At 42.6% G+C, this 18,576-nt stretch overlaps 1 protein-coding gene across 2 annotated transcripts in view; it reads right to left on the bottom strand.

Moving 5' to 3' along the window:
* LOC149167399 (ATP-dependent Clp protease ATP-binding subunit CLPT1, chloroplastic-like) overlaps window positions 1-18,576 on the bottom strand; it is a 251,782-nt gene that overhangs the window by 129,382 nt on the left and 103,824 nt on the right. For both annotated transcript variants that reach the window (XM_089432972.1, XM_089432971.1), the window contains exon 4: window positions 8,639-8,818. In XM_089432972.1, the coding sequence (XP_089289098.1) occupies window positions 8,639-8,818 (180 nt within the window). The remainder of the gene's footprint in view (window positions 1-8,638; window positions 8,819-18,576) is intronic.

Genomic DNA, 18,576 nt, shown 5'->3' with positions numbered 1-18,576 from the left:
TCTTGGCCTTCCAGATGATATAGTTGGATGCACCATACAATCTATCCTAATCTCTAAGCCCTGTTGAGACCATCTCTGCAGAAACTCAACCTAGGGCGGAAATCTCCCTCTTTCACTTGCTTGGCTGCTAGCACTGTTATTCACACTCCTTCCTGGAGTGAGAGAATCTGCTTGTTCCTTCTGCCTACTGCAACTGGAAACATTGGATTTCTAAAACTAGAAACCCTCTAAAAGAAACTCCCTTTGTGTGTGCAATTTCTCTTCCACCCAGCACTGTATTTGCTCTAGCAAACTGCTGCAAATCCTCTGTGCCCAAACCAAGAGCCTGCTCTACAAAATATTGAGATGTTGCTCTTTATGCCTACTGGAATTGCTTCTCTAGACAAATCGAACTTTCCTACCACCCTGCAACTGAAAATCGACCTTGTCCAACAATTTGCACTACCTAGATAAGCACTGCACAGCACTTGAGAAATTCATCATGTTAGCACCCTTTGAACAGTGAAATTCTCCCTCTTCGTCTCTAGGCCTCTTGTCTTTCAACCTTGCTCTAATACCATGTGAAAATTTACAAGTCTAATTGCAGCAACTGGAAATTTATTATTCTAACTGATTAATTATGTAGTTTATTTGCTACAGCAAATAACAAATAAATCACACTTCAATTTCTCACCATAAAAAACTGTGGAAAATAAAAGCACTGGAAACTGAGAAATGTTAGCACACACATAAAAATGACACCAATATTTTTCGACAATTGTCCCCAGAAAAACCCAAAGTGGGAAAATCGGTGCAGCAGTTGAAAGTTTCATTATTAATTAAGCAAAGTCTTTCGGTAGAAATCACATAACACAAATTTTTGGCCAACGTGTTTCAAACCAACAAGTGTGGTTCATCATCAGCAGAAATTTTGATTACAATAAAATTGACGCCAAACTAGCGTTTCTATCAAGGTTACTTGGGAGCGGGAGTCGAAGCAGGAGCGAGGAGCGACATTTTCAAAAGCTCTCAGGTCGAGAGCAAATCCGTAGCGAATTTTTATAAAATATATACTTTTATATATTTTGATGCATATATGTCAACAAAAGCATGTAGAATGATGAATTAGATATAAAAAGCATAAAAACATGGATTAAAGCAGATAACATCAATCATCTAGAAGTTATAATCTTCATCAACCACGTCCACAACTTATAAGTTCTCATTTATATAGCATGTAAGGGTGCACATAACCAAAATAGCATTAAGTGCAATCCATCTTTGAACCAAAAATACATCAACAAATAGGCTCTAGATTGCCTCTAGCACCAAAAAAATCATGCTACAACAAATAGCTACATATCATCAAAATCATTGCCTATCTTGGGACTTTTGTCATTATTATCACCCCCTCTAAGCAATTAACATAAGATAGAAAAAATGTAGCATGTCAAGTCAATATTTTGTTTGAGTGATGGTGTTGGCTTGGTTTGGGTTGACCCACGTTCGATCTATACTGCTCACCAACAAAACACTCAATCACTGGCCCTTTCGGCAACGACCTGCAAGCAAATCACAGTCTCACCCGAAGTGACTATGGGATGATGCAGAACCAGGTTTCTGCAGCCTTGAGGGTCGTGGAGATGTGGTATTATTATGTTCTCTTATTCTTAACATTCATAAATTACTTCGCCACATCACATTAACTACTTAAACATATCATATAAAACCAATAATCATAATTGTGTTGAAAATAAGTGCAACTATAATCAACTGCTAAGCTACAATAGATAGCAAGCAAATATACACATGAAGGCACCAAATTACCGTGGTTCACCCCAATGTGGGGCTACATCCACAAGAACTGTTGCTAATATAATGATTCGTTCTACAACACACAGTTCTTGACTTGTGCACTAAATTGTAGGTCGTCTATGCACTCAGCTGCAGACTCAAGCCTCTCCGCACTTAGTTGCAGAGCCTCACCTCTTCTTCCCACTACAAATCACAAGAATTCGACCATAACACAGATCTGGATCATAAGATTGACAATTCTCTTCTTATTATTTGACCCTATATATACTATTACATCGAAGGGTACATCATTACAATACCATGGTCCAAATACCATGGACTCCCTAATAAAAGCAGCTATGGTCCCAAAACCCATTGATCTTTTACATTATTACAAAAAGAAGGGGCTTCGCTCTATCCCGAAGCCCTTATACCGGTATATTCAAACTTCTCTGTTGCACGCTCCAATTCGCACTCCGCTGTGCACTCCACAAAATGTGGAGTCTTTGACAAAAACTAGGCCAAATTGGGTTGCGCCCAACAGATGGGTATATTTTTAGAAGGGTCATGATAGAGGAGTTCGACAACCAATGTCACTAACATCAAAGTACATAGAGGGCTTGGTGCTCTTGATTAAACATGAGACTCGTACCCCAGTACATGACAAAATCCAAAGGAAACATTGCAATCACCCCAATCCTGAAATCCTGAAAAATTGGTAAGTCTGCTGGATTTTGAGTGAGATCTAAAATTCAACTTTCTCCATATGAAATTCAATGAGGTCGAAACCACTATCAAACATCTTAACTCATTTCATGGTAATGTTAAAAATTTGAGTAAAAGGATGAAAATGAAAGATAAAGGAGAATGTGACTTTTACTTTAAGAAGTTAACATTACCATGAATTGCATGTCAATTCGAGGGCCATAGGCTTGAATATTTAGTTGCCCTACTCAAAAACTCGTGTTTCTTTGAAAAAAATTGTGTTTGGAACATCTTTGTGACAAAATTTGTGCAAAAACCAGGGAGCAAATTTTCTTTTTGCGGGAGCACGCTCTGAGAGCGATTCGAAGGGGGGGGCTCCCTCGCAACCATGGTTTCTATCCAAGAGAAATACTAGCAAAAATATTTGAGGGAATTGACCCTCCTCCTCAAGCAATACTGCAACAAACTAAGCCTCAAAACTGGCTCTCCAAACCCTTGCACAAGCCCCTCTGTGTTGCATCTGCGCAGGCCTACTCGCACTAGCTGGAATCTGCTTCTGATGATGACATCCTACCTATTGCTTCCTCTAGAAGTGATTCTCCCGGCCTTCTGGAAATTTTTCCGGCCACTAGAAGTTGAATCGACCTCACTCCTGGTTGAATCGAATTGTCCCTTGAGGCTACTGCGCAGCCCTCTGAAGAATAATTTTCGCCTCCTCTTCTAACTCTTCTGGAATTGGAAACTCTTTCGGAAATCTGTTACTCTGCTCCTCTTCCACCTGTTACTCGATCACTAGCTCGATCTTATTGTTGAATCACCTACTACTGGAAAATCGAACTGCCTTGATCACTTAGTATTTGCACTAGTGTGTTCTCCATCTACCCATCAACTTCTTATAACCTTTAGTTGAGACTTCAATGGCCACGATTAAATCTTAATGAGTGGTTGAGATCATCTCTAAGTCGATTTGTGTGAGTTTCTAGAGAATTCTCACCTTTCCCAATTAATTCCTATTAATTGACCATTTTTCCTACGTTAGACTTAAGAAGAAATTAAATGATGGTCAATTAATTTAATTGAGCTATCTCTAGGTGGAATTTCCATAAATCATTTCTAGGTTTTGGAGAACTTGTGTGTTTTAGCCTCTCCACAGAGTTTGAGACTAGAACACCATCCAATGCTACAAAAGCTAACATATATGTGGTGGTAGACTGACTCACAAAATTTGCTCATTTCTTTGCCATATCATCAAAATATTTAGCTTCACAAGTGGCCGAGCTATTTTTCAAAGAGGTCTTCAGATTACATGGGTTACCGAAGACCATTGTCAGTGATAGAGATAGCAAGTTCACGGGCAGCTTCTGGAAAGAGCTTTTCAGACTTGTGGGGACTGAGCTAACAATGAGCACCATCGACCACCCACAAACTGATGGGCAGATAGAGATAGTCAACAAGTGGTTGGAAGGCTATCTCAGGAATTACGTAACCAGCCAACAAAAGGCATGGGTGAAGTGGTTGCATCTCGGAGAGCATTGCTACAATACCACTTACCACATGTCCATTGGCATGACTCCCTTCAAAGCATTGTATGGGTATGAATGCTCCAACATTTGCCAATTGGATATTTGGCGACAATAGAGCACTAGTAGACAGAGACTGGATTAAGGAGAGCCAAGACATTTTAAAAACACTCAAGGACAATCTACATATGGCTTAGAATCAACAGGCATAGGGTGGAGCATAACTTTGAAATGGGAGATATGGTGTACCTCCGTCTTTAGCCCCATAGACAGTCATCACTGAAAACCAAGGGGGTGGAAAAACTAAAACCCTAGTTCTATGGGCCATTCAAAATTTTGACACGAGTAGGAGATGTGGCCTATGAACTCAAGCTTCCGAATGGGTGTAGAATTCACAACATCTTTCATGTCTTGTGCCTCAAAAAGGCCTTGGGGTAACATGTTGTTATTTCCACAGAGCTCCCACCATTGGATGAGGAAGGAGAATTGATCTTGGTTCCTGGACAGATCTTAGATACAAGGAGGAAGCTTTGTAAAAAGACAATCAAAGAGTACCTGGTAAAGTGGAAAGATTTGCAGGTAGAAGATGCTACCTAGGAAGGTGAACAAGTGGTCAAACATCCAGAATTGGAATTGCTTGAGGACAAGCAATCTTGGGCGGGGACCCCAACCACTTAGGAAGCTTATGACGGAGTCTGCTAGCCTAAAGTGGTTCAAATAGGCTAAAGCAGGCAAATATTTAATAAAGTGGACTTAAATTGCCTAAAGAAAACACTATAAAGTCTAAAAAGGAGAAATGGTGACATTTCATAGGCAAGTGAAAAGTCACTTTAACTTTATAAAGTGAAATATTATAAAGTGACTTTATAAAAGCTGATTTAATAAAAAAGAGGTGAAAAGGTGACCCTAAGTTCATAAAAGAAGGAAAATGATGAGACTCTCCACATCTGTGCCTCTTTTAGTTTTGGAGAAAGAGCTCTTGAAGATAGTTTGAGGAGAAGCTTAGGATTTTGGAACCCTAGCTTCCATTGCTGGTTTCAGTGTTGAAACTTGACACTCTAGCTAGTCCAAAGAGTGCAGTCCTACAGAATTCACCGTTAAGCTTCAATGGAGAAAGAGACTTACAAGAAATATTGAGGTATTCATGTGTTATCAGTTGATTCTAAGAGCTTATTTGGTGTTCTTCATTTCATTTGACAGGTTGAAAGAATATGTGAAGAAACCCAGCATCATTATCATTTATAGTGGTCGACTTTATGACTGAGATACACACAGCTGAGGAGAACGAGTTTCAAAACACTGTTGGCCAAGTTATTGAGGCACCTGAGGGTTCAAGTCGCATTTTCCCTTGCTGGACAGATTTATCAGCTGAGTCGAGTTCTCTTGAGGGAGGAAAGGGAATCAAGTTGCATTTCTGCTGATAGATGGGCGATTCACTACTTGCAGGACCATATTACTGCCACCAGAGGACGAGTTCTGTACAAAAGGGGTCGTATTTCCCTCTCAAACTCAAGCCGTGGACCATCCTTGACTGCTGGATGTGTTCTTCTCCCACGGAAATCTGCCTTCTGCAATATCATGTGACCTGGGTGACTGGGCGTAGTTACAGGGTGGAAGAAATTCACTTGGTGGAACAAGTTAGCATAAGAACAAGCAGGAGAAGCCTCTGCATGCTAGGCTTTAGCCTTAGGAATTTCCTCTGTTGGTGTATACGTTTTCTGGGTTTAATCAAAGGCTGGAGCAGCAAGCATATGATACAGTATAGTGGAGGCAACTACTTGGTAAACGCTGCTGCAACTGCAATCTGATTGGGTCACTGTACTGGAGGGGCATCTTGCTAATTTAAATAACAGGTTTCTCTATCCCATTGCATCATTGTTGTCGTTTTTTTCTATAGATGTATGGCTGTCTGATGTTTCACGTTGCTTATTTGAAGTGAATGCAAGATCATTTTTGGGACTATACTCTCTGTTTATAAGTTGAGATAGTGCTGTTGATATTTCTGGGCATATTCCCAAATTATTTTCAACATACACTGAAGTATCTCTGTACTGAAAGAAACCCACTGGTGTGTGCAATATCATTTAAATAAAAACTTTGACCTACAGCAGCAAGTATAAATTCTGAATTAAAAATCTGTTGAGGAGGGAGCCCTACAAAATTTGATAAAAACAGTGGTATTTTTGGAGCCACTACTAAGTCGGAACACTACATCCGGGATTGAGGAGTTCTCCCCTTGGACTTCATATACACACCACATGGTTGAAGCCTTATGGAAGATTGGAGGTATACTTCTATTTTAAGTGAAGCTTCCGTTGTGCACTTATTCTTTCACCTTGTGATTTTTATTGTAGGAAACCCTTGCATTTTTTATGTGATTTCCTTGCAATGAACCATGCTTCATTTGGATAGAATAATGTGGGGATATTGCCCCTCTTACTGTCATTGTTGTTGTCTTACCCTTGCATCTAACAAACCTAGTTATTAGATTAACATGACATAACCTTCATACCAACATTTTGAATAGCACACCTAGCTTTGCAAGGACAGTTTTCTGCAATATAAATTAGCAAGCTAAGGCTGATTTGTACCATGCATAGCAGCCTCTATTTCCCTACATCTTCATGCATTTTTCCTCTTCAATCTATGCTCTCTTGACTCCATTTTCCCGAGGTGTGATTAGACACTTGGTCTTAGGGTTTCCCTTCGTCCTTCCTTCTCACACTATTCATTATTCCAGATAATATATTCGTTCATTTTTGTTAGGCTTACTCTTCAATAGATCACCTTGTGCCTCCCCTCTATAGCCTTAGCAATCCTACCTTTTAGGAAAGCCCCCGTTGAGTTGGAGAACAGCCAACCAAAAGTGAGACAAAGAGCTACTCTGTAGATAGTGGGTAGGCTTCCAGAGTTGCACAAGGCTAGCCCCTTAACGCTTGGGACTTTAAATCATTTGGGGGTGCTAGATTTTGTTGTAATATTCCTAAAATCCTTTTTATCTAAAAGAGAATAACACTTAAAACAACAATCCTCAAATTGAAAAACAATATGAGTGATATTCATATTTTAATAAATTTAAAGTTTGATGGTGGTAACAAACCATTATGTTCTCTGACACTAGCAACGACGTTGAAGCAAGAAAAAATTTCTCAAATAATAGCAATATAACAGGCTGGATTGTTTCCTAAATTACCAGGATTCAAATCTGGATTTGGATCCAATAGTTTTTTGAAAAGACAGGATTCAGATACAACAGACACAACAAATGCAAACAATATAAATATATTTTTATAATTTTTAAAAAATAAATTTACATATATATATATGCACACACACGTTACATTAAAATAATTAATATTTTAGATTAATAAACTTATGTGTATCATTTATAAGAATTTAACATTAATTATTTTATACAAGTTAAAACATTAATTACTAGTTATTACATTACATTAGGTAAGTGGGTATAAACTTTTAATATGTAAGTGGTTTATAAACTTTAATTTAAAATATGTAAGTGGCCGTGATTTAATAACTTCATCTTTAATATATTTCAGAACATATGCATTAAAGTTTATAATAGCAGTCAATTGTTGAAAAAACCCTTGATGGCCCTGTAATCCATTTATTATCACATAACCCAAGAAAATCCATTATTGCATCTATTGATTTTTCCCTTTCTTGAAATTTTGGATTGCACGGTACTGATGTTGACGTTCTGACATTGTCATGAACGAATCTTGGGTGGAACTCCGCGAATCTGTAATTGATCCAAGGATCTGCAGATCCAGCCCCTGGGCCTAAGGGATCTGGTAATATTTTTTTCTAATGATCTTTGAATACAAAGTATTTTAAACACAGGCAAGGTATTTTAAAGAGATGTACGACAGGGACCACTGGAGACAGAACATATCACCAACAGGCCAATTTTTTATTAGATTAACTTCACTCTCTAAGTGGTCAATGGGAGCAGCAATTTGCTTCTGTAATATGGCATCTTTTACAATTTTCATTTGAATAATCTATGGTTGTTACCTCCGAATTTGAGGTATACTCAAACCAATTTTAGAGAGAGGAGAGAAGCAATTTCAAAGTTGAAAAAACTATTCAAAGACTAGTAGCCAATTTTTATACAATAGATAGATCATTTCAAAGGGCCATATATGATTTTGAACGGCCAACATGGCAGTGTCTGTATAGCATGTCAGCCTATAGTGGTGTTAGAGGACCAACCTTGAACCAAGAAATTTTGTCTGCATCACTGAATCCCCCAACATCCCTGGATGGGGGAGACATCTCCTGTTTTCCCATGGATATCCCAGAGGTAAAAGGAGCATTCTTCCCCATTACCATGCGCTAAGGATGCGTAAATACTAAGAATTCTTCCACCGAGGATGGGGATGCGTCCCTATGGGACTACGTTTATGGCTGACTGCTAAAACTAATCTGATAAAAGAGTGATATGAGGATGAAAGTACTAAATATTAACAAACTATATAAGCAGCTTAAGGTTATTAAATGTGGAAGTTTACAGATTTTCATATGATAGTAAATATTAGAAAGAAGCTCACCAGCTTGAAATTCCTTCCATTGTAATAAAATACACAAACAGTACAAATTGCATTTCCAGACAAACTTACCAGATTTAATCTTCTCATCAATAGCCCAATCCAATGCCTTCTGTGCAGGTTCAGTTAGTGTTGGATGCTCTGGACTGGTGTAAAGTGGATAAGATTTTCCTAGCAATTTTACTGTTTCATCCCGAACTTTGAAGAGTGTTACTCCATTAGCCCGTAAATATTTGGATGCAGGGCTGGTGCCTGGCAAAAAGTAGCACATCCATCAAATTAATACTGAAACAAATAGTTAGCTCACAGCACAGTCCAACAACTGTGTTGATTGATCAATTAAAACATAAGTAACAAATCACTGCAAACAATAGATATTTTGTACCGATCCTTGCAAGAGAAATAAGTGAGCCATAAAATGTTTCAAATGATATTGTTTTGGTTCTAATAAAACAACACATCGACCGAACATTCTAAAAAGCTAACAGTATAGTATCCATCAAGGTAACAGAAAGAAATGCTTACCACAACTTAATGTCAAAACCTGCTCAGGCAGTTATTCATAAGACATAAATTAATAGTGACTGATCAGGGATCACTTAATCAGTATTGTCTTTACATTACCAGAAACAGGAAAAAGGAAACAGACTGGAAACAGCAACAGAACAAGAAACAGGGCTACAGGTTAAGTGCCCCTACCAGCATATATTAAGCACATAAAATTGATTAGAACTATTTTAATATAGTGTTAAGATGGGAATGGGAATAACAACAAAATTGGAACAAAACAAAGAACGTGTGTCCTTGTTGGGTTTCTCGTAACCTAGGCAATGCCCACTACAGGGTTGTCCCGTGTAGATACAAGTGTCTCTGTGTTGTTACAGAGTTCAACTTCCCTGTAAAACTAAGAAAGGCCTTGTCATTGGGGGCACATCCGAAATTTTCTCAATCGACATAGGGTGCCACCCTAGAGAGGTTGGGGTGCATCATGCACATCCAGGTATGAGATAGATGCAACTGGGCATGCATCTGGTGCAGATCTGTGCACCCTAGATACTTAGCTATTTAGTATTATTCCATTGAATCAGCTAAATCTACTAACTTTCACTCGAACTGGGTATTACACCTCTATGAAGTCTGATTAATGTTCTCTTTCTTCTATCACAAAGCAAGCTCAGAGCCACAGGTTCTAGAAGGGATTCCCTTTGTAACTCACATATTTGTGGAGCATACAGCACTTCTTCCAAGCTAATTGCCAAAGATAGCAAAACAGAGGATCTTTTATAATAAGTTAACAAAATGATACACACCCAAATCTTAGAAGCTGTTTTAAAACCATATCAGGGAAGTGACCTGCTGCTGCTGTCTGGCAGCAGAGAACTACCTGCTGGAAGCATGAAACACACCATGGATCAGTTCTTCCAGTGCTTCGGGAAAGTCCTCTAAAACAGATTTATTTCCTTCTGTAATGTTCCTAACTAGGAAATTCAGTGATACTCAAAGCAAATAGACAAACCAACATCCAAAAATGAGATACAATCAATAAACACCCATGAAAGCACTCGAAATAGAGAACATCTGATCCATTTTATTAAATCTTTCTGGGGCAATACAACAGTGATGGAATGGTGCACTTAGGCTTGTCTCCAAGGACAAGTGTGACAGAACCCAGGTGAGCAAATGATGATCCTAGAGCTGCCCAACTGCTGCTCCAGAGGTGATCTACGCTGCCCAGAAAACTGCGCTGCCTGCTGGAAAGGATTTGCTGGGAACCCTGCTTCCTATGCTCAGAAAATTCTGTAACTTTAGCTCCCGGCTCTTCAACAAAAACCCACCAAAACACAGGAAGGGTTTGGCATAGTTCAGAACCCTGAAAATCGACCTCCAAGGATCACGTCCTCCTCCTCACGCTGGCAACCTCGGCCTGTCTGGAATTGGTTGGGAAAGCCCTCCAAATCTGCCCCAAACACTGAAATGCTATCCCCTCTGGCTTTCCTCCCTTCTCTCAACTTATCCCAGCTCCATAGCTCTCTCCCCCAACTCCCACGTGAGCCCTAGAATGGCCCTTTGCGCAGTTCCCAAAAGCTGTAAGTCAAGCTGCCCAAATGCAGCCACTTCCTACTCCGAAACTCCCCCCAAAGGCTGATCCTCTGCTATACTCCAACTCCCCAAACTTCCCCGGCAAGTGCTGCCCGGATGAACTCCCAATCCCCTTTGCGTGTTTCCCTTTCTGCATGTTCCAGAAATACGCCCTGCTGGTTCGAAGGCTCAGTGGTATGGCCACAAATCTCCTCCGGTTCTCCTCAAGGTAGTGTGAAATGCCTTCCTAGGGTGGCACTCGAAATCCCCCAAAGGAAAGGTTGAGTCTCCCGCTTGAGAAACTCGATGCTAAACAGCCAGGTAACTCGGCTAAGCAGCTCGAGCAACACAAGTAAATTCGATGTGCAAATGAATACCTCAATTGGGGAGCTCTTCCTCCTTTTATCTTTGTGGGCCTTCCTTTCCCCATGTGGGCCCCTCTCCAAGCCATTCGATTCCCCTCCAAGGCAATTCGCATTGCCCAAGCGCCCAAGTGAGTGGCCCCCACCTTCCACTAGCAATCTAATTCAGTCTTCCTTTCTCCTAAGTTCCTAAGTCAAAAATGCTTGTGTTCTTTTACTTATCAGAGTTTATGCAAAATTGTGGAGAGACCAAAACCTGTTACAAATTTATCTGGGAAGGAACATAACAGTCCTCCCCTCCCAAATGTTGTTTGCCCTCAAGAACCTTCAGTGCTCAATGCTCCAAAATGTGTTCACCCTCCCATGTGGCATCCTCATCCGATAGGTTCTTCCAACGCACCAAAAACTCCCTAATGGTCCTGCTCCTCAGCTTCCTCTCTCGGGTCTCCAAAATGGCCTCAGGCTCCAAAACCAAATGGCCCTCATCATCCAGTGGGGGTAACTCTACTGTTGTTGTCACTTGTTGTCCCAACACCTTTTTGAGGCATGAGACATGGAAGATGTTGTGAATCTTGCTCCCCTAAGGCAGCTCTAGCTCGTAGGCCACCTCTCCAACTCGTCTGACCACCCTGTACGGCCCATAAAAATATGGTTGTAGCTTCTCGGCCCCTTTTTGCTTCAAGGTGGACTATCTGTATGGTTGTAACCGGAGATACACCAAATCCCCCTCCTCAAAGTGTCTCTCAGTTCGGTGCCTGTCAGCATACATCTTCTGCTGATTTTGTGTTGTTACTAAGTTGTCCTTGAGAGCCTTGAGGATGTCTTGGCTCTCTAGGATCCAGTCTTTGGCCTTTGGGGCCCAACTGTCTCCAAAAACAATGTCAGCAAAAGATAATGCATCATAACCATACAAGGCACGGAAAGGAGTCATACCGATGGACATGTGATGGGTGGTGTTGTAGCAATACTCACCCAAGTGCAGCCATCGAATCCAAGCCCTCTGCTACCCAGTCACATAGTTCCTAAGGTACCCCTCCAACCACTGATTAACTCGCTCGGTCTGGCCATCTGTCTGGGGGTGGTAACTCGTGCTAGGGATGAGCTTAGTACCAACCAATCTGAAGAGCTCCTGCCAAAACCCTCCCATGAACCTGTTGTCCGATCACTCACTATGTTCCTAGGAAGCCCGTGTGCAATCGAAAGACCTCCCTGAAGAACAACTCTACAAACTGTGAAGCCGAATACCGGGAGCCCAGTGATGAAGTCCATGGAGACACTCTCCCATTTCCCCTCAGGGATGGAGAGCAACTACAATAACCTAACAGGGTGAATCAGTTCCCCATTGTTCCTCTGACATGCCTCACACTCATGTACGTGCCTCAACACATCCCCCTTGAGGCCCTTCCATGTGAAACGCTCCCTGACTGTCATGTAAGTTTTTATGAACCCCTGATGCCCTGACAATGGCGAGTCATGTGCTGCCCAGAGCACTGTCTCCCTCAAGTGCGAGATGGGAACCAAAAATATGGGCCCCTTGTAGTAGATGACCTCATCCATCACCCAGTAGCGCTCATCTGCGTGGGTCTCATCTCGAATCTCACATGCCCTCCTGTCTTTGGAATGCTCTACCAACAATTGGGCCTTCCAATCATGGCAAATGCTCATGAGTGAGAGGCCTACAGGTCTCCTGGATAGGGCATCGGCCACTACATTGTGTTTCCCCCACACATACTCTATGTCAAAATCATAGGCCTGCACCTTGCTGACCCATCTCTGTTATCTGTCGTTGAGGCCCTGCTGCCCCATGAAGTGACGAAGACTGTTGTGATTAGTCTTCACTCAGAATCTGTTACCCACCAAATACTACCGAAATTTGGCCAAGGCATGCATGATGGCAAACATCTCCTTGTCATATATAGAATATGACCTCTCGTGGGGTAAGAGCTTCCAACTCTCAAAAGCAATGGGGTGCCCATCATGAGATAATACAGCCCCGATTCCCTCCCCAGATGCATCACACTCCACGGTGAAGGGTTGGGAGAAGTCGGAAGTACCAATACTGGACAACTGCTCATCACCTCCTTGAGGCGGTCAAAAGCTAACTGTGCCCCATCTGTCCATGTGAAAGCTCCTTTCTTAGTCAAATCCGTGAGAGCTACTAATTGTGAAAACCCTTTGACAAACTTTCAACAATACGTGCAGATGCCCAAGAAGCCCCTTAGCGTTGTCACATCTCTGGGTACCGACCAATCATGGATAGCTCGTATTTTCTCCTCATGTACCTTCACCCCATCTGCACCAATAATATGCCCCAAGTAGAGCATCTCGGACAGGCCAAATCCACACTTGGACAACTTGGCATAGAACTGTTGTTCCTCCAAAATAAGCAGCACCTCCTCCAAGTTTTGGAGATGCTCCTCCCAAGTCCTACTGTATATCAGTGTGTCATCAAAAGACACCAATACAAACCTCCTCAACTGCTTCTAGAACACATGGTTCATACATGACTGGAAGGTAGCATGAGCATTGGTCAACCTAAAGGGCATGACCAAAAACTCTAAGTGCCCATAATGGCATCGAAAGGTTGTCATGGGGATGTCTTGATCCCTCACCCTGATCTAATGGTACCCCGAACGTAGATCTATCTTAGAGAAGTACTTGGCTCCTCTAAGTTCATCCATCAACTCATCAATGTGAGGAATGGGGTATCGGTTCTTCAATGTCTTCCTGTTGAGCGCCAGGTAATCAATGCACATGCGCAAGGTCCCATCCTTCTTCTTCACCAGCACTACTAAAGAAGCAAAGGGACTGGAACTTGGCCTGATGTGGCCCAACGCCAAAAGCTCTTTGATGGCCTGCTCAATCTCGTCCTTATAGGACTTAGGGTGCTTATAAGGGGTGGTAATCATTGCTTGCACGCCAGGCTCCAACTCGGTGGTGTGCTCGAATTCCCTGTCTGCTGGTTGATCTGGTGGACTATATCCAAATACTATTGAGTACCTGTCTAACAAGGCCTGTATGTCCAGATGTGGTGGTTAGGCTTGTCCCCCAACCTCCGAAACCCACAGCTCTACTACCCACGCTATGTCTCCATGTTGAAAATCTGCCTCTATCCTATGCGTTGAGACTGTCAGTGGTGGGTACGAATGCATGCCTCTAAGAACCACCAACTTGCCATCCGGGTCGGTGAACTCCATCTCCAGCTTCTTCCAATCGGTGATAACTCGCCCAAGGGAGTACAGCCACTGGACACCCATCACCATGTTGGTGTCCAACACATCAACTGCAGAAACGGTATGTCATGGAGTAGTTCCCCATGGTCACTGTCAAGGCGGGTAAATACCGAGTGCACTGCATCATCTAGTCACCCGACACTAGGATTGAAAATCCCTCAAACTCGGTCGTGGTGAGGCCCCTCCTCTGAACCAACTGGGCATCTATAAACTTGTGGGTAGCCCCTCTGTCAACTAAGACAGAAACTCGTTGCCCTTGTATCGTACCTCTAATCCTCAATGTCAGAAATTTGGGCCCGGAATGGAGCAAAGGATGCCCCTCCCTGTGGAGGTGGTGGTGGAGGTCCCCTCTTTGTCGAACTCTCACCATCTCCCACACCACACTCTGGCTCCACCTCGTCCTCCTGAAGACTATCTTAGAAGACCTCGATGTAGTGGGCCTTGCCAGCTGTGCACCAATGGCCTGGTGCCCAAGGCTCTCGACAAGTAAAGCACAACTTCCTCCTCCTGAGGTCCCTCCACGTCTCATCATCCAATTGCCCTCGCACCTGGGTTGCTCGGTGGTGGTGGTCTAGTATCACTCCCCTTCTGTGGGTAGGGAGTACGTGCATGAAAGGGTGCTCGTGACTTGGGGATGGCCCCCTGTAAATCTCTAGCACATGTAACTTCTTCCTACAGCGTGGAGGGTCTGTGTGACTTCACCAATCCACGTAGGGGCTCCAGCAGGGCCTCTTTGAAAGTGTACACCCTCCGAGCATCTGATAGGTCCAGCACCATCACTAAGACTCTCAAGAACTCTGATATGTACTGCTTTGGGTTACCTGTTTGTCGAAGTTGGGTTAGCTCCCTGAAGTGAGCCTTCGAATCCCTTTGGTCAAAACGCTCTACCACCCTCTTGGTGAAATTCCCATATGAAGTCATATTGGCATGCCCCAAGGTAGCCAAGCCATGAAACCACCAATCGTGGGCTTCCCCTTCCAAGTGCAATATGGCCATCATGATGGCCTCCAGCTTCGTAATCTGGTTGAGCTCAAAATAAGTGTCCATCTTCTCAACCCAGGCCCGAGTGGTGCACTTGGCAGTGCCATTGTATGTGGGGAAGTACATTCTCCCTATGGTCCGCTGCAACTCATAGCTCTGTGTGCCTTGTCCTCCATAGCCCTTGCTCTTCTCATTTTGCTTGACTTTGCAGAAATCTCTGAAAGAGAGTGCTTCCCTGAAGTCTACTCCCATGGACTGCCATTCCCTGAAGTGTTCTCCCATCTATGAAGGATCTTCAACCCCTGTTCATTCATTTTGTGCCAAAGGCACGAAAGAGGGCAGTGTAGCTCGAGTTGGCCCACTTTTTGATAGAGTTTGTGCCGCAGGTGAAGGATGGTCGAATCGTTGAGAGGCCCCCGAAGTTTCTCCAAACAGAAACCCTCTAGGAGTGCTTCTCTCTTGGTTCTGCGTTTTGATCTCCTCTAGCATTTCCTTCTGACCCATTGCTAAATCATTCAGAGCCCTCAAGAGGCTATCAAAGGCCATCTTCTCCCTGCTCTTAAGCTCTCCCATGTCCTCTACTACTATTGCCTTTCCCCTATCCTCTGTGTCTGGAGTGATCTCCAACTCTCTTTCTCTGCTTTGGTACCTCTGCCTCCTGTATGTAATATTTTGTCGGTCCCCTTCACTCATAGGAGAAACTCCCCACGACTGAGCCAAGATCTGGGCTCTGATACCACTGTAATGTTCCTAACTAGGACATTTATTGATACACAAAGAAAATAGACAAACCAACATCCAAAAATGAGATACAATCAATAAACACCCATGAAAGCATTGGAAATAGAGAACATCGGAGCCATTTTATTAAATCTTTCTAGGACAAATACAACAGTGATGGAATGGTGCACCTGTGCTTGTCTCTAAGGACAAGCGTGACAAAACCCAGGTGAGAAAATGATGATCCTAGAGCTGCCCGACTGCTGCTCCAGAGGTGATCTACGATGCCCAGAAAACTACGCTACCTGCTGGCTGGAAAGGATTTGCTGGGAACCCCACTTCCTATGCTCAGAAAATTGTGTAACTTCAGCTCCCAGCTCTTCAACAAAACCCACCAAAATACAGGAAGGGTTTGGCCTAGTTCAGACCCTTGAAAATCGACCTCCAAGGACCACGTCCTCCTCCTCACGCTAGCAATCTCAGCCTGTCTAGAATTGGCTAGGAAAGCCCTCCAAATCTGCCCCAAACACTGAGATGCTATTCCCTATGGCTTTCCTCCCTTCTCTCAACTGATCCCAGCTCCGTAGCTCTCTCCCCCAACTCCCACATGAGCCCCAGAATGGCCCTCTACGCAGTTCCCAAAAGCTGTAAGTCGAGCTGCCCAAATGCAGCCACCTCCTACTCTGAAACTCGCCCCAAAGGCTAATCCTCTGTTGTACTCCAACTCCCCAAACTTCCTTGACAAGTGTTGCTTGGATGAACTCCCAATCCCCTCTGCGTGTTTCCCTTTCTGCATGTTCCAGAAATACGCTCTGTTGGTTCGAAGGCTGAGTGGTATGGCCACAAATCTCCTCCAGTTCTCCTCAAGGTAGCGTGAAATGCCTTCCTTGGGTGGCACTAGAAGTCCCTCGAAGGAAAGGTTGAGTCTCCCGCCTCAGAAACTTGATGCTAAACAGCCAGGTAACTCGACCAAGCACCTCGAACAACACAAGTAAATTCGATGTGCAAATGAATACCTCAATTGGGGAGCTCTTCCTCCTTTTATCTTCGTGGGCCTTCATTTTCCCATGTGGGCCCCTCTCCAAGCCATTTGATTCCCCTCCAAGGCAATTCGAATTGCCCAAGTGGGTGGCCCCCACGTTCCACTAGCAATCTAATTCAGCCTTCCTTTCTCCTAAGTTCCTAAGTCAAAAATGCTTGGGTTCTTTTACTTATCAAAATTTACGCAAAATTGTGGAGAGACCAAAACCTGTTACAAATTTATTTGGGAAGGGACATGACACCTTCAATCTCAGATGGTAGGAGAGTTGTGTTACTGGATCCACAGGGTCTTGATGCTATATCTGTAGATCCATGGGTCTTGATGCTGGATCCATGGATCCACGTTTCAGATACAGATATGGATACGGATCCACCCACTTCCACATAGGATCTGCCACATAAATGGATCCCATGATATTGAAATGGATCCTATGCCACCTAGCCCTCACACGTCAGATCACAAACAAATAACATTAGAGTTTTTGATTTATTTTTTATTTTTTAAGAATATTTTCCACCTATTTGGAACACAAACCAAATATTCTATTTAGTTTTTTAGTTCGATTACTTATTCGGAATATGTAGGTTGTATAGTTGTATAAGTCATTAATTACCTATAGGTTGTATAGCACATGATAATGCTGGCAGGAAAGGTCTAAGACAATAAATTTTTGTATTTACAATTATCCTTTTCATACCAAGCATGATGCATCATCAATAGGGTGATCATTAATGAGACAATAATTTTCTGTATTTACAATTATCCTTTTTGTATAAAGCACAATGCCTCGTGATTCCAGTTTTCAAGTTTGTAAATTACCTAATGATTTCAGTTCTAACGTTGTGATTCATCAATGGTTTCGATTTTTAATTATGAATATGTTTTTAAAAAATTAATATATATATATATATATATATATATATTATTGTATCTTTTGTACAGGACGTTTCCCCACTATCTCTGGAACCTGGTTTTTCAAAAATATGGTGGATCTGTATCCAGATCCAGATCCATATCCATTTCCAGGTAACTTAGTAGGGGAGACACATATACAGAGGTGGATGGCATGCAGGAGTGCAGTGTTTCCTCATCTTCAACCGACAGGTCCAATGAGCACTAAGGCTCCTCTCCATCCCCTTCTATCCTCCTCATAGGCCTCCCCCGCAAGACATTTTTTTATCGTCGCCCTCAACAAAACATGTATTACATTAGTTTTTCCAGAAGCACTTTCTTCTCCAGCTGTAGATTATAGATCATATATTAGATCTTCTTTCTTTCCATCTTTTATATGGAAGCAGCTTCATGTGCTCCCACGCTGTATTGGTATTATTGTACTTGTTACCCACCACATGTGGGTAGTGTATATAGAAGAATAATTTCATCCTAGATGGTCCTCAGTCGGCAGCCCCTTGTAGCCTCCAGATAGCTCAATGTGCCATTATCTCCGCCACCTGAACCAACCATGTGGTCCCTCGCCCACTTGTTATGATCGTTTGTTTGAAGGTGGGCCTCCCAACCCCAAAGGTATGGATTTTTATTGGTGTAGTCAAGTAATTTTCCTTACTTGTCATGGGCACTTTTGGGCATGGATTA

This window comes from Pinus tabuliformis, chromosome 5_1 (assembly GCF_031772625.1).
Source record: "Pinus tabuliformis cultivar Carrire ecotype Pingquan chromosome 5_1, CPIR1, whole genome shotgun sequence".
In the NCBI taxonomy this organism is placed as follows: Eukaryota; Viridiplantae; Streptophyta; class Pinopsida; order Pinales; family Pinaceae; genus Pinus; species Pinus tabuliformis.
This window is presented reverse-complemented; position numbering and strand designations above follow the sequence as displayed.